At 31.2% G+C, this 18,160-nt stretch overlaps 1 protein-coding gene across 8 annotated transcripts in view; it reads left to right on the plus strand.

The window, feature by feature from the left end:
- The window catches only part of LOC127715067 (transmembrane protein 131-like), a 96,839-nt gene that overhangs the window by 21,719 nt on the left and 56,960 nt on the right, over positions 1-18,160 (plus strand). For all 8 annotated transcript variants that reach the window (XM_052221083.1, XM_052221084.1, XM_052221086.1 and 5 more), the window contains exons 4-5: positions 9,838-9,915; positions 15,756-15,879. In XM_052221083.1, coding sequence (XP_052077043.1) covers positions 9,838-9,915; positions 15,756-15,879 — 202 coding nt within the window. The remainder of the gene's footprint in view (positions 1-9,837; positions 9,916-15,755; positions 15,880-18,160) is intronic.

Raw genomic sequence — 18,160 nt, forward strand, 5'->3', positions numbered from 1 at the left:
TGCCCTCTAGATGTCTTTTGGTGTATGTTGCCCTCTAGATGTCTTTTGGTGTATGTTGCCCTCTAGATTTCTTTTGACATTGGTGTATGTAGCACTCTAGATGTCTTTTGGTTTATGTAGCCCTTTAGATGTCTTTTGGTAGATGTAGCCCTCTAGATGTCGTTATGTGTATGTTGCTTTCTAGATGTCTTTTGATGTATGTTGCCCTCTAGACATCTTTTGGTGTATGTTGCCCTCTAGATGTCTTTTGGTGTATGTAGCCCTCTAGGTGTCTTTTGGTGTATGTAGCCCTCTAGATGTCTTTTGGTGTATGTAGCCCTCTAGATGTCTTTTGGTCTATGTAGCCCTCTAGATGTCTTTTGGTGTATGTAGCCCTTTAGATGTCTTTTGGTGTATGTAGCCCCTAAATGTCTTTTTGGTCTATGTTGCCCTCTAGATGTTGTTTTGGTTATATTGCCATTCAGAAGAATGAAATCTCTTTTTATGAGACAACTTAATCAGGATCATAAAGCCATATATTTCATAAGAAGGATATATTAAAAAGATAATCATGATATGTAGACTAGGGATTAATGTATAAATACAACCTGCATCTAAACAAGTATTCTTTGGTAAGTTAACCTGAACAAAAGTTCAAAAACAAATTTTTAAGGAAGCTTTTGAGAAGAATGGCTTTGCTTGAAAATAAAAATGTGCATTGAATTCAGTCACAATGAAAATCCATGCTACAGACAAGAATCAAATTACAGACAAATTTCCTTTTTAGAATTTGAATAACAGAATTTAGTGAAGACTATTTTCCTCTGATAAAGCTAAATTATGTCCCATGTGTGATATCTGTCGGAATCAACAACCTGATTAACCTATAACCAAAGATGGAATCTTCTTGATTATTGAAGTGGTATGACCATCTTAGTTTCATGGGTGGGATCCTTGTCAGTTATGCCAGTATTGATTATATACACATTATCAAGTCATTTTCATGTTGTTTAATGATCAGGTTCTAATATTCTCACTATGTCAATATGATACAAGCAGACATCTCCATAAATTTATTTATGGATAACTTTTCATAATCTTCTAGAACATTTTTCATGATTTTATCCTTTCAGTTTTATTATTATACACTCTATAAATCAGCATGAAATGCACTTCTTTATTTCAAGATAGAAAAAAAAAAACAATGTAAAAGTAAGAATGTAATCCTCAGGACTGCACACAATAGTTAACAACGATTTATAAAAGATTAATCTCCTTGTAAATATTTCAATTCTACATGATGTATCAAAGATTTTCTCTTTATCGTAGAAGATAGGATTAGGTCGACAACAAGATATCTGCTGATGTAGAAAAGAACAGCAATGCAATAGGCTTTGCATAAAATATTTTCTGTCCGTATGGCAGTTTTCACAAGGTTATTTTTATAGAGTCTCTTCATTATGTTAAAGTGTTGTAAACACGCAACTTTCTATTTAACTTTTATAGTGTACATTTTCTGTTTTTATGAACTATTGACAATGCACTTCATTAAGCTTAAATAATGTATTTAAAATATTTGATATTAAATTTCATTTTAAAAGTAAAAAATTCAACTATGCATAATGCTAGAGTTTGTTTTGCAATATAGGTTTGCTGCAATACTTGCTTTATGAAAAACTGCATGCATGTACTTTTAGAGCACAGATGGGGTGTCAATTCCCACTTAGAGGCACACAGAAATATATAAGGGAGACATGAGGTTGTGTTCTGTCTTCTGTCTGTATTTCCCTTTTTTAGATTCTTTTTACTCTTGGTCTCCAACAACCCTGCAGGCACCTCATATACTGACTAAGGTTATCTCTTTAATAGACTCTTCATTAAGACATTAGAATGAGAATGTGTATAAATGGATTAGAAAATGATATAAGGAAGATTATTTTGAAGATGCAAGCAGCAGTTTCAAACTTAGCCATAATCAAAGGCTGAATTATGAATTGCAAAATAGTCAGTATTCATAATGAACTAAGAAATCACAAAGTTATAAATGTAACGATTGTATTAGCTGCAAAATTTGCATCCATTGATGGTACATGCAGTTCTGACTATAGATCATCACTTACACCAAAGTATAACTACCATAATAAAGATGGGGGGAAAATGATGAATAGGAGATCAACAATTATTGATGGAAGGTCAAGACGAATATCAATTTTTGCATCAGCAGTAATTGTATAATGTAAAAACCCAATTGTGTCATGTCGAGGCCATTATTGGAACAAAATGTAACAAATTAGCAAAGATCAATCGTTAGCCATAAAATCAGATTGTAGGAGGAAATAATGGCTTACACTTTATTCTCAAATTTATTTTCATGTCACAGGAAATAACAATCAAGCAGTAACACAAACCAAACTCGTTAAATTACAACGAGCAAGTGTGTACTTGCATCAGTAAATATTGAGTATAACCTAGAATACATTTTGATAGCCATAGCCTGATAAGTAATAATCAGAGCATTTTCTATAACATTTCTGTTGTTACCCTACTAAGGTATTAATACTCCTGATGATTGAAAGGATAACATTTCTGTTGTTACCCTCCTATCATGATTGAAAGGATAACCTTTCTGTTGTTACCCTCCTAAGGTATTAATACTCTTGATGATTGAAAGGATAACATTTCTGTTGTTACCCTCCTGAGGTATTAATACTTCTGATGATTGAAAGGATAACATTTCTGTTGTTACCCTCCTATGGTATTAATACTATGATGATTGAAAGGATAACACTTCTGTAATTACCCTCCTAAGGTATTAATACTCCTCATGATTGAAAGGATAACATTTCTGTTGTTACCCTCCTGAGGTATTAATACTCCTGATGATTGAAAGGATAACATTTCTGTTGTTATCCTCCTATGGTATTAATACTCCTATCATGATTGAAAGGGTAACATTTCTGTTGTTACCCTACTGAGGTATTAATACTCCTGATGATTGAAAGGATGTAAAGTGATTGTTGTATCTGTTTATCTTAGCACACATGTTTTATGCTGTGACCTTTTTTAAATATTTTCCAAATTAGGGTTTTGACCTAGATTTCTGTTTCACTAAACATTAAAATGTGATAGTGTGAACAAAACACCTGATGTCCTATGGACACATATTCTTATTGAAATTTTAATGAGTCAGGATAACCATACATTGTAAATACACTTTTTGAGCACTGAAATTTTAAAAAAAAAGGTATTTTGGTTTCTTGGCTTGTCATAGGGTTGCTGTCTCATTTGCATATTCCCTACATCGATCTCCTTTTTATACGACCGCAAAAAAATTTTGCGGTCATATATTGGTATGACGTTGGTGTCGTCTTCGGCTTCGTCGTCGTCCGAAGACACATTGTTTTTCGCACTCTATTTTACCATAAGGTTCAATACCACAAAACGAAGGTTGGGATTGATTTTGGGGGTTATGGTACCAACAGTTAAGGAATTAGGGGCCAAAAAGGGGCCGAAAAACAAGCATTTTTGTAACTTCCAGACATAACTTGTGTGTTAGTGTATGGATCTCTCTGACATTGTACCACAAGGTTCCATATCACAAAGGGAATGCTGGGATTGATTTTGGGGGTAATTGCCTCAAAATTTTAGGAATTAGGGGCAAAAAACAAGCATTTTTCTAGTTTCATGACAATAACTTGTGTGTAAGTGTATGGATCTTTCTGAAATTGTACTACAAGGTTCCATATCACAAAGGAAAAGCTGGAATTGAGTTTGGGGGTAATTGCCCAAAACGTTTAGGAAAAAGGGGCCAAAAATAAACATTTTTATACGCCGGTCAATTTTTGACGGGACGTATTATGGTATACAAATGTCCGGTGTCTGTCCGTCTGTCTGTCCGTCCGTCTGTCCGGCCTAAACATGTCGCACCGTAACTTGAGAATGACTTATCCAAATTTCATGAAACTTAACATAGTTGTTTCTTATGATGGTCAAACGATCTGTATACTTTTTGGTGAAAATAAGATTCAAACTTTTTGAGTTACGGGACTTATAGTAACTAAAACTTTCACATGTCGCGCCGTATCTCAAAAACAATTTATGATTATTGCTTAAAACTTTACACACTTCTTAGTTATATTAATCTTAAGATCTGTATACTTTTTGGTGATGATTCAAAATTTTATTTTAGAGATATTGAGTATTTTGTTAAAAAAGGGGGAGGGGTTTTTCACATGTCGCGCCATATCTCAAAAACAGTTTATGATTATTGCTTAAAACTTTACACATTTCTTAGTTATATTAACCTTAAGATCTGTATACTTTTTGGTGATGATTCAAAATTTTATTTTTGAGTTATTGAGTATTTTGTAAAAAAGGGGGTAGGTTTTTCACATGTCGCGCCGTATCTCAAAAACGATTTATGATTATTGCTTAAAATTTTACACACTTCTTAGTTATATTAATCTAAAGATCTGTATACTTTTTTGGTTTTGAGTCAAAATTTTATTTTTGAGATATTGATTTTTATTTTTTTAAATGGGGGGTTTCACATGTCGCGCCGTATCTCAAAAATGATTTATGATTATTGCTTAAAATTTTACACACTTCTTAGTTATATTAATCTTAAGATCTGTATACTTTTTGGTTTTGATTCAAAATTTTATTTTAGAGATATTGAGTTTTTTGTAAAAAAAAAGGGGGTTTTCACATGTCACCCCGTATGTCAGAAACTATTTATGCTTATTACATAAAAATTCACACACAAGACGACGGGCGTATCATGCGCTCATGGCGCAGCTGTTTATTCTAGTTTCCAGACAATAACTTATGTTCAAGTGTATGGATCTCTCTGAAGTTGTACTGCAAGGTACCATACCACAAAGGGAAGGCTGGGATTGATTTTGGGGGTAATTGCCTCAAAACTTTAGGAATTAGGGGCCAAAAAGGGGCAAAAAACAAGCATTTTTCTAGTTTCAGGACAATAACTTGTGTGTAAGTTTATGGATCTTTATGAAATTGTATTACAAGGTTCCATATCACAAAGGGAAAGCTGGGTGTGAGTTTGGGGGTAATTGCCCTAAACGTTTAGGAATTTGGGGCCAAAAAACAAGCATTTTTCTAGTTTCCAGACAATTTATTTGTGTTTCAAGTGTATGGATCACTCTGAAATTGTACTGCAAGGTACCATACCACAAAGGGAAGGCTGGGATTGAGTTTGGGGTGATGAATCATGGGTTAAAAAAATTGGGGGGGGGGGGCGGGATGTTTTTTTCCCTTTTTTTTTCTTTAAAATTTTCCATTTTAAATTGGTTATTTCTGATTTATATATAAAAGCAAATAATAATGATATGGTTTGAATAGGTAAATTAAATTTTTTTAGGTTTTTAGACCACATTCATTCTGTGTCAGAAACCTGTGCTGTGTCATATTTAATCACAATCCAAATTCAGTGCTGTATCAAGCTTGAATGATGTGTCCATACTTGCCACAACTGTTCAGGGTTCGACCTCTGTGGTCATATCAAGCTGCGCCTAGCGGAGCATTTTATTTTATATTCTACTGTGAATCAAAATAGTTTTGCTACAACCAGTGATCATGATTAACTTGTTTCAAGAGTCATTTCTGTTCAATTTTACTGAAAAAGAAAAAAAAAGATTATAAGCTGATGATGTTAAGGATATCTACTAACTGTGGCTAATTAAGTACTTCCTAGCACACCTGCTCTAGTTTCACCTTTGACCCAATACCACAAGCAGTTAAAGACCACTGATTGTTGTCTCTGCATTAAACTTTTCCAAATGAGAATATTTAGTATTGATTTGCTGTAAATAAAACTTTCCTATTAAAGGAAAATTTCCTATTTTTTCCTGATTTCATTTAAATTAGTAAACTTCAAAACCTATTCTTTAATGTCAGTTCTATTAACCATGGCATATAGTATTGTATTTTTTCAAATAAAAGTGACATTTACACATAAAATGGAAAGGTTTCAGTAGCCTTTACAGACAAAACAAACATGAAATTGATTGGTTCCTGCATTGTCATATCAAGTGTTTCTTGATATTGGTGATTTTTACCTGGGTTAGTTAATAATTAATAAAAAGTATATTAATGTGAGTTTATAGATTTTCATTCCTAGGTTTGTTAAATTAACAACAGATGAATGATTGGTTTAAACTACACTAAACTGTTAAAAATTGATATTCAACATCTGTTAAATAAAACTTAAACAATCCTTGTATGGATTTTAGTAGTGGAAAATGTTTGTAATTGGTCATATACAACATATAAAGTTCTTAAGGTTCTTTAGTAAAATCATCTAGAAAAAAAATAATTTTGGATCATCTAGAAATGCAACAATTGCCTTGATTTGTACAAAATTATACTTGCACTTATTCAGACATACACATATAATTCAATTTGCATGATAGCCATTCAATTGCAAAATGTTAATAAAAAAAGACAAAGAGCTCAGTTTACACCACTTTAAATTTTAACTAGATTGGGTTTAGAATTATCGTTTTTTATGCACTAGAAAAAAGCTTAAGGTTTGGCAAAATTGGAACTTAAACTGTATCATTAATATTATCCATGTTACATATCATATGTAACTAGAAACTTTATTTGTATTCAAATAAGTTCTTGTTAATGCTGTTGTACAGCTCACTAGTCATTACCTGGGTACATTTTATCACAACTCTTTTTGCATTTAGTATTCTAAATTGTGACAAGGAGATTGTTAAAATTACAGCTACCAGTAAATGATAATAAGGAGATGTGGTATAATTGTCAATGAGACTTCTTTCCACCAGAAACCATAGGACCTTGATAGGTCACAATATGGCCTTCAACAATAAGCAAAACCCATATGATAAAGTAAGCTATAAAAGACCCTAACATGACAAAATGTAAAACAATTGAAAAAAGAGAACCAAAGGCCTGTTTTAGGTGTCAGACCACCAATTACTCCCTCCAATTTAGAACATATGTAAAAGTAGCCCTACTCTGACACAAAATAGTGCTTTTGATGTCATTGTTTACCTAAACTAACCAACAAATTTGCAGAAATGAAACTTTTGGTGAAAGAGAAATATATTTAGACCATTTTGAGCCAAAATTCACTTGTCTATGAGTTTGCATTAAAAATTCAGGATTAATGTGCTCCATAGTATACTAATTAAAGATTTCCAGAAAACTAGGGGTTATTTTTGGAGTACCTCTGTTCGAAGGTCAGTTTTAAAGGTATGTTGAAAATTGGCATGTAGAAAGCTGATACACGTACAATTCAGGATATACCTGGTTTCTATGAAGTTAAACTTAAGGTAAAATATTTAGAAAGCTGTGAAAATTGCAAAATTTGGTTGAACAGATAGGGATTTTTAATTGGTGGTCTGACACCTTTATGCCATAGTTTGTACTGTACCAATTAATAACATAGTCATGTTTTAGTTGATAAGGTCTGTTTGATATGTGAATTAAATGTTTACATCAAGCATTATGTTATTTTACACCTAATGGATAATGAAAAATGAAATGTAAAGTGGATTGAAATAAGGGAGACTAGGGGGTATAGAATTAAATTAAATGTTCTTTTAGTATACATGCAATCAAACATGTTCAGCATTACAAATGACACCTATGAGTATTTAGAAAGGTCTCAAAACTTCTTGCATATAGAAGTTTCTGGTAGTTATTAATACTGTGTTAAAACACAGAAAAAACATACAAAGGTGCAGTCTAAAAAGTCCTACAAATAACAACATTCTTTTCTTGGTTGTATGTTTATTTTGCAAACACATCAGTCCTGAGAGGTAAGACAAAACTGAAAGCCTTTAAATTGAATTCTGTAAGCCTTGTTTTACTCTAGTCCCCGGTATAATATGAAGTCCAATGTTCAGAGAGAGGAGGTTGAAAAGAGCAAGAGTTTTTTCAGGTATCAGATTTAGTTTTTCTTAATACTGTAAATTCAGAAATTATTATGCCCCCGCCTTAGCGGTGGGGGCATTAAGTTTTACCCTTGTCCGTCTGTACGTACGAACGTACGTACGTACGTACGTACGTCCGTCCGTACGTCCCAAAATTGGTTTCCGTTCTCTAACTTGAGTTTGCCTCAACCAAATGTTATGAAACTTATACACAATGCTTATTACCACAAAACACAGATCAAGTTTGAATTTTGGTGGCGTCACTGTAACCGTTCTAGAGTTATGCCCCTTTATAAATGGAATAATTGAAAAATTTTTAGTTTCCGTTCTCTAACTTAAGTTTACCTCAACCAAATGTTATGAAACTTATACACAGTGCTTATAACCACAAAACACAGATCAAGTTTGAATTTTGGTGGCGTCACTGTAACCGTTCTAGAGTTATGCCCCTTTATAAATGGAATAATTGGAAAATTTTTAGTTTCCATTCTCTAACTTAAGTTTGCCTCAACCAAATGTTATGAAACATATACACAGTGCTTATTGCCACAAAACACAGATCAAGTTTGAATTTTGGTGGCGTCACTTTAACCGTCCTAGAGTTATGCCTCTTTATAAATGGAAAAATTGCAAAATTTTTAGTTTCCGTTCCCTTACTTAAGTTTGCCTCAACCAAATGTTATGAAACTTATACACAATGCTTATTACCACAAAACACAGATCAATTTGAATTTTGGTGGAGTCACTTAACCGTTCTAGAGTTATACCCCTTTATAAAAGGAAAAATTGCAAAATTTTTATTTTCTTGTAAATATCAAGTAATTTATATTAAAATTGGAGTTATCTTCCTTTGTCCATGATTATAGTTGAATCAACTACAATCAATGCTTTATACAATGCAATGTTTAATTTTGACTTCCACTGATAAAACACAGATCAAGTTGAATTTGGGTAGTGTCACTTTAACCATTATTGAGGTATGCCCTTTATAAATCGAAAGATTGCAAAATTTTTAGTTTCCATTCTGTTACTTTAGTTTGCCCCAACCAAACATTATGAAACCTATACACAATATTCATCACCACAAAACTAAGATCAAGTACAAATTTTTTGTTTCCGTTTTCTAACTTTAGTTTGCCTCAACCAACTGTTATGAAACTTATACACAATTCTTATTACTACATAATACAGATTAAGTACGAAATAAGGTGGCGACACTTTTACCATTCTTGAGTTATGTCCCTTTATAAACATAAAAATTGCTGAATTTTTTTGTTTGTTTCAACTTAATGTTATAAAACTTATACACAACCGTTCTAGAGTTATGCATGTTTACAATTAGAAAAATTGCTGAATTTTTAGTTTCTGTTCTCTACTTAAGTTAGCCTAAACCAAATGTTATGAGACTTACACACATGCTTATTACCACAAAACTAAAATCAAATTCAAATTTGGGTAGCGTCACTTTTACCGTTCTTCAGTTATGTCCCTTTATAACTATATGATATGCAAGCGGGGGCATCATCGGTGTCCACATGTGGACACTATCCACATTTATTGCAATGTTTTTATTATTGCGAAAAATGCGACAGAGTTATAATCGCAATAATTTAAACTCGCATTTTGAAATTTTTTAAATGAATTAAACACGATTTTTCTCAATATCGCAAAAATTATAACCGCATTTTAGTCTAAAATGACAAAATCGCAATAATAAATGCACGCAATAATTTCTGAATTTACAGTATTCTGTTATGAAGTTAAGAGAATTAATATATTCATTGCATTTATGATATCTTCAATTAAACATTTCTGCTGTTATTTGGAATGCTCAAAAGATGACTGAAACAATTTATAACAACAGATCCAAGATTTTTATAATGATTCATACATTAAATTGTACTAATGTTTTGTTATTTTTGTATCTTTACAGAATAGAACAAGAAAATAAAGATATTTTTAAAAGTAATACAGTAAAATTTGAACCATCATGGTTAGATTTTCAACAACAGTAAGTATATTTTTTTTAGCTTACATTATACAATTATAGCCTTTGTATGAGGTCCATAAGAGGTTATATATCGGCCTCAGAGAAGTATATGCTTCTGTAGGTTGATATAACATTGTATTGACCTCAACCGAAGGCTACAATTGTTATATTATTAATCAACAACTACTGCATGAACAATGTAAAATTTGGAATTTCTAGAATGTATTTTTAGTAACATGCTTTATGCCCTGTGCAATATGCTGTTTTTGACCAAGGAAAAGCTAAACACAACAGTATTGGCGTGCGAACTGAGTAAATACAAATGCACATGTGATCAAGTTTTAAGAATCACAAATCCTTAAAAATATTTGATTAATGATATATATTTATATCCTCATACCCTCTGTTGTACAGCTATATTTATCATTCTGTCAGAGTGACTGTCTATTACCAAAGATTGTGAGCCTGAATTCTTCATTTAAAATTGAATTCCAAGGAAATTTGGCTCAATTGCTTTTTTATCCACATGTTTGTCATGAGGGGGTAGATTGCTTGGGCTTTTTTAGTCACAGTTATAGCTTTATAACGTGAGCTAAACATTTTATACAGAAGATTGATTGAAAGAAAAGATTCCATGGACATGCGATAAGTGTTCCTTCTTCCTAAATGCAGAAATCAGATCAGATTAATAGTTTTGTCAAATCGAGTTCTATATTTCAAATCATCTGTAAACAAAAATCAGTTAGTTATCATGTTTATAGCTGAGAATCACATTTAAGAATGAACTATTTCAGATGTATATACTTTTTTTTTAAATTCTGAGGTTGTTGAAACATGCACAGATGTTTGTTCACAAGGGATTTTTTTTTAAAAATAAGTACCTGATTACCTTTCTCACATATGGTATAGAATATTTTCCATAAATACATTTTATAATGAAATGAAAGAGTGAAACAAGATTTTTTAATAAATTTTGATTTAGGATTTGACTGTTCTTGGAAGTTAGAAAAGTACAAGTTTTTGTAAATGTCAGAAATGATATGTTGTCTGTGTTCATTTTAGTAATACTAGCTCTAATGATTTTAATAAAGTTGATGTTTCGTTGTACCAGAAATAAGCACATCGATTTACAGGAGAGAACAAATCTCTCAATTAATGATAAATTTAAAGTCTTAACAGAAGACATTTCTGGTCCAAATGTTCAGAATGTTTCCAGTTAAAACAAATATGTATATACAGGTTTTGTATACATGTATGTAAAGGATTTGTTAAACGCAAATGTGTAAATATGATGTCATTTGAACAAGTTGATATGATGTTCATGTTTCTATTCTAAAATAAACAGGGCTCCTTGTATCCTTTATCCTTCAGGACTGAACAGAAGTTTGTAGAGTAGAGTACCCGTACATACATTGCTGTTCTTGGCTGTCTACCTACAAAATTATCAAGTTGGTTTTCTTCAAAGATAAAGTTCATAGGATTATGTTTTAATCTTCACTAAAATTGAGGCTTTAATATGTAATATTCTATTTTTTTATTAAAGGTTGCTTTCATAAGAATTGATATAAGTTATGTTGGACTAGTGGTCAGTTGGATCCCACAGTAAAGTTACTTTACTTGGTTCTCCTTTAGTTTTCACTATGATACTAAGAACCTCACAAAATTTTGATTGACAATTTTGTTTTGTATAATAATAATATCATAGCACAGATTTCCAATTATGGACCAACAATTAAAGTATTTTAGGAACTTTTGAGCTTTTTTAGGATTCCAATGATTAGTTACTGTCTTCAATGATTAATTGATTAATAGTATTTCTTTCACATAATCTTTACTAATGTAAAGATTGATACTATAAATAGAACTTCATCTATAAATTATTTGATAACCCCTACAGGTTATCTCTCCTTGTAATTTGATCAGTATGCATGTCTTGAACATGTCTGATGTTACATAATGATTTACATTTTCTGAACACCTTAACTACCCCTTTTCCAGTGCATATGTAAAAACATAGGTTGTCACCTTTCCAGGTATTAGTGGGAGTCTCTTTAGGCCAATACAAATTGTAGTTCTATTTCCTGACTCCCTACTGCCCCTAAACATATGTGCCTACCCTAACACATTTTATTGACATTTTTGTATTAAGCACTGTTAAAATCCAGACATTTTTGGATAAGCATCATTTATTTCCAGATCATTTGTAAGATACTTTTCAAAATAGATGTTTGTACATTATGTACCAACCTACCTACCCTATTTTCTCTGTCAGGACGCTAGAAACAAACTTTAACAATGTTTGGCCTTATATCTTCCATAATTCAGAAATATCTCAACATATTGGGACCAAATGAGCAAAGTAAAGATAGATTAAAATCTCTGATACTAAAATTAATTGAATTGAATTATTTCTCCCATATCTACCATTATTTGAAGATAAAAACATGGTAGTTGTTTGTCTTGTTGAAATTGACAACAATTTAACATTGTTTATTTACACAAATTGAGAGTGCCCAATTTGTGTGATGCATTTCCGAATTCATTCATCAATGATTAATTTGGTTTGATGGCTAATTTTTTTTGTTTTTTTTTGTTTTTATGCCCCCCCCCCCCCGTAGCGGAGAGGGCATTAAGTTTTACCCTTGTCTGTCTGTACGTCTGTCCGTCCGTACGTCCCAAAGTTTGTTTCCGTTCTCTAACTTTAGTTTGCCTCAACCAAATGATATGAAACTTATACACAATGTTTATTACTATAAAATACAGATCATGTTTGAAATTGGGTGGCGTCACTTTTACCGTTCTTGAGTTATGCCCCTTTCTAAACATAAAAATTGCTGAATTTTTCATTTCCGTTCTCTAACTTTAGTTTGCCTCAACCAAATGTTATGAAACTTATACACAATACTTATTACCATAAAATACAGATCAAGTTCGAAATTGGGTGGCGTTACTTTTACTGTTCTTGAGTTATGCCCCTTTCTAAACATAAAAACTGCTGAATTTTTGGTTTCTGTTCTTCAATTTTTTAAATATTAATAATTTAAATGCAAGAGCTATCTGAATCATAAGTCTGAGATTGTTCTGATGTTCATGTCCCACGAACCCAACAAGGTTCTAAAAAGGAGGTCATAGCAATCTTGGACTACTGAATCATAAACTGATATAGCAACAACTCAAGGATCTGTGGCATAGATCCCATAATTTTTTTACCTGAATGAGATTTTTTAGTTCGTTAGTTTTGAGAAGTTGACATCTGTTCAAAAAAGATATTTTGCTGCTGGTAATTTATGAAAATTTGCTTTTAATATTTTTATTTTGCCATATTCTATTTTTTGTCTCATTTACATGCAAACATTTTATTTGATTTTGCAACATTCATTTGCTGGAGTACTGTCACTTAATATAATTGAATCTTCAATACTGGTAATCTTTTATTTCAGAAGTTTCATCTGAAAAGGCCTTCTTTGTTAGAAGAAATATGAAGTTAAAACATCCTATATTAACAGTTGTTAAAGGTTGAGGAATATTTAAAAAAAAAAACAAAAAAAACATAAAACATAAATTAAAAAATACATATTGATGTGTAATTTAGTTTGTCATACATGTCATTGGTGAGGTTTATTTCATTTTGACTATCTGATAGTTTTAATTTAAGGTTTGTTCATGTAAAGGATGTTTGCTAGTCTTGCTTTTGACTTTTTGTCATATATTTGGAATCCTCTGGTTTTATCCATGTAGTGCCATTAAAAATTTTGACCGTTCACCCCTTCTTTCCTTTCACATATGTATATATTGTTTAAAAAACCCTTTTTAAAAGTCTTATAAAATCTTTGTTATTTTTTCATAGTTTGTGAAATAAAAAAAGGTATCAAAGTTAAATGTATGAAAAATCTAGAGAAAATCATTTACCGCCAAATTATATCAATGGCATATATCTCAAAAACAAGATCACTAACCTATGATTTTTTTCTGCTTTTTCAGTTCAGTTATTAACATGCTATCAATTTATAACAGTCTATCAATAACAAAAGACTTGTTATTTTAAAGCAGAGTAGCAAACATCCTTCGGTAACATACATCATTTTTTGTACCATAGCCTTTGTGACTTCTGACCGATATTTACAGTTTATATTCGAAAAATTCCTCATTTATCATTTGATATTAAAAGAAGTCAATATTTTTTGAAAATAATCAGTTGAGCCCTGTTGCATGAAATTGTGCTATATTTCAACGATTATGTCCCTTAGAGAACTTGGTTTTAATGGAAGATCTTTGGTCATATCAGTTAATTATTCACAATTCATCATGGTTTTACTGGCTCCGCCATGGCGGAGGGAGCATTAAGTTTTATCCTTGTACTCTGTCCATCCATCCTTCTATATGTTCCGAAATTAGTTTCTGTTCTATAACTTTAGTTTGCCTCAACCAAATGTTATGAAACTTATACACAATGGCTTTTACTACCAAACACAGATTGATTTTGAATTTAAGTGGCATCACTTTCACCATTCTTGAGTTATGTCTCTTTATAAATGGAAAAACAGCTAAATTTGCCGTTTCCACACACTAACTTTAGTTTGCCTCAACCAAATGTTATGAAACTTATACACAATGCTTATTACCACCAAATACAGATCAAGTTCATTTATTTTTATTTGTTAGGTTGCAATATCATTGATGTTTTCCACACATCTCTTTCATTTCTCAGCATAAACTACTCAGGAGTTTCAGCACACTATTAAGTATTACTTCAATTAGAATAAATAGTTAGAACCTGGAAATAAGTTTGCCTTTTAATTTATACTGAAAGTCTTGTTTAATAACAATTGAATACAAAAGGTAGTACGCTTTACTATATAAATCCTTTCTATTTATAGAATATAAGGACAATGTCTCAAATCAATAACTTTACTTGGTTAAAAATGGAAGTCAACAAACTATGGTTTTATTTTTAGACTGAAAATGAATTTTGAGATCAATAGAAATGCTAAAGTCAATAGATAACACGTTATAGTTTTTATTTAATTTACTTGATTGGTCTGGTTTTTGTTGTACACAGAATTAAAAAGTTTTAAAAAAAAACCAACCAGAGCTATTTTCTTCTTTTGAGTGATTTTTTAATCATTTTTAATGTTAAAACATTGTATTTCCAATATTCCAAAGCAAACTTTTCCATTACACAAAATGTGAAACATAGTCTGATTATAGATATGTTGTAATAAATTGTTGACATTTTAGAAATTTTTGATAACAACAAATTTTCAGATTTGTTAAGTTTTGAGTGTGTATCAGTTTTATAGAAATGATTTATTGAATTAAAAGGGTTCTTTTAGGAAAAGCATGTTTAAACCAAAGAAAATATGAACAAAAAGATAGCATTGATATATCGGTAAACTAAAAAAGAGTGTAACATGTATGCAGTGAAAATTTAAATTTAAAAAACAGGATTAAATATCAGTTCTTAAATTAGTTTCACCAAATATGATTAACAGTCAAAATAGGACATTAGATTGAAGCTACAGATTTTGAAAGTGAACTAGATGCTTTGACAAAACAGATTTTCAAAAGAAATTGAACATTACTCTGGTTTTGCAGATTGAACATGATATTAGATTTAGACATTACAATTAATTTGTCTGATATTAGAATTGAACATTACAATAAATGTGACTGATATTAGAATTGGACATTACAATTAATGTGACTGACTATAATATTTTACATTTTAATTGTTCCAGTTAAAATTTGACATTTGAATTATTGCTACCGGTGCTAGAGTTGGATATTACAGTAAATTTCATTGATATCAAAATGGACATTACATTGACACTTCTTTCATGTATATTTCTTGTCCATTTCAGACCAGTTGGAATGCCAATAATGCAGCAAGTTTTAGTACAAAATACAGATACTAAAAATAGTTTACATTTACTGTCCATATCGGGCAGTACTGTTCATTTCCATTGCTCATTTTTTCAAGAAAAAGTAAGTATACAATACAGTAAATTTGTTGTCCTTCTACTTTCTTAAGATTGTAACTGTGTTACCCGAAACTTGATACCTACAAAATTTTCTTTTAAAAGAGAGGCAAAAGATACCAAAGGGACATTCAAACTCATTAGTTGAAAATAAACTGAGAAGGCCATGGCGAAAAAAGTAAAAAGACTAAAACACAACATAGAAAACTAAAGACTGAGCATCATGAACCCCACCAAAAACCAGGGGTGATCTCAGGTACTCCTGAAGGGTAAGCAGATCCTGCTCCACATGTGGCACCCATCAGGTTAATGTACCAATTCAAAGTCTGAAATAAAGTCTATTTACATACGATGCTGTTAAGTTCATTTAAAGTTATTTTAACAATATGAACTGACTTACCTAACAAACAAATTATCAGACTTGAGGGTACTTGAACCTTTTACTACATTGGTCCCTATTCCTATTCATGTGACCTATCTCATTATGTATGAACTATTAATTTTAGCAATTTGAAATGGAAGGGCTTTCAAATAAAAAAATGGTGTTATTTATGTAGCGCAGCAATTACCTATTTTCCATTTTTAAGTTAGGTTTAAGAATCAGAATATAAAGAGGAATTGTATTGACACCTTTAGCCATAACTAAGTCATATCAATACTAGAATAACTATTTGATTTTAGTACAAGCCAGACTGATAGCAATTTACAAGTCTAGTCGATAGAAAAAAATCAGAACCTGTGATATTAATTATGGCTTTGTTTAGATTAATGCATCAAAATTATAAAGTGAATTGAATATTTCCCATTACATTGTGATTGTCTCATATTGAGCTTAATTTGTGTTGCAAATTATTACAAATAGTCATTGGAAAAGTACAGAATAATTCAATATTTTGATTTTTAAGTTGAGTGGAATACACTTTAAGGAAATTTAAGATTGAATTATTAATCAATTATGCCATTCATAACCATATTTGAAGCATTATTGATATTTGTATGGTCATTTTTAAACCAATCACACATAATGGAGATTTTTTATCCAGTCAATCCTTGTTTTTACAGAAGTTAATTTCCTTGTGAGATAATTTTGCTGTTAACAAGTTATTAGATAGAAATAATAGATTAAAAGGTTATCTAATTATTTAAACAAAATTGTATTTGATCTTTATCACTACGCCAGGTTGTAACAATCAATTTTTATGCCCTGGCCTTAGCGGAGGGGGCATTCAGTTTTACCCTTCTCCGTCTGTACGTCTGTCAGTACGTACATCCCAAAATTGGTTTCCATTCTCTAACTTTAGTTTGCCTCAACCAAATGTTTATGAAACATTACATTATATACAATGCTTATTACCACAAAACACAGATCAATTTCAAATTTTGGTGGCGTCACTTTTACTCTTCTAGAGTTATGTCCCTTTACAAATGAAAAAATTGCTGAATTTTTCGTTTCCGTTCTCTAACTTAAGTTTTCCTCAACCAAATGTTATAAAACTTTTACACAATGCTTATAATCACAAAACTCAGATTAAGTACAAATTTGGGTAGCGTTACTTATACAGTTTTTGAGTTATGTCCCTTTATAACGTTATATGCAAGTGGGGGTATCATTCATTCCCCATTTATTTGCTTTAAGGTTAATGATTATAACATACCCTTTTACATTTCGGCCCTGGTATCAACTGGAGTATTCCATATCAGCTCTAGGTGCAAGCTAAAGGGCTGATATGGGTCAAGGGATGATACCGGGGCTGATATGGAAAAGGACATGTAATAATCAATTTTCCAGTATATGGTATTAAACAAATGCTTAAAAAAGTGGACAAATTTTTATTATTCTCTTGCAGGATACATACATATTCATTTCCTCCACTAAAATGTTTTTATTATTATGATGCTGTCCAACAGTTTCAAACTGTATTCCTTGAATATTATAATGTAAATGTCATATAATTGAGCTCAATACATACGGAGACAAGTATTTGAAGGTGACGTCTTCTATTTGAAATGCACTATACTATAGGAGATAGTATCTTTTGGCACTGGACTCTCAACATATCAAGCATGAAAGAGAATGAAAATTTGAATTCCTTCAACAAATATACAAAAAATACCACAGTACCTTTTTCCTTTGCAAGGAACATTAAATTGAATTGACTCTGTTTTCATTCTGTTAGCACCACAATGTCAATCATTCTGTTAGCACCACAATGTCAATCATTCTGTTATATATAATAATAATAATAAATTCTTTATTTAAAGAGGGTAAACTCAGTTAGTTACAATAA

Source organism: Mytilus californianus, unplaced genomic scaffold (assembly GCF_021869535.1).
Source record: "Mytilus californianus isolate M0D057914Y unplaced genomic scaffold, xbMytCali1.0.p SCAF_9, whole genome shotgun sequence".
Lineage (NCBI taxonomy): Eukaryota > Metazoa > Mollusca > Bivalvia > Mytilida > Mytilidae > Mytilus > Mytilus californianus.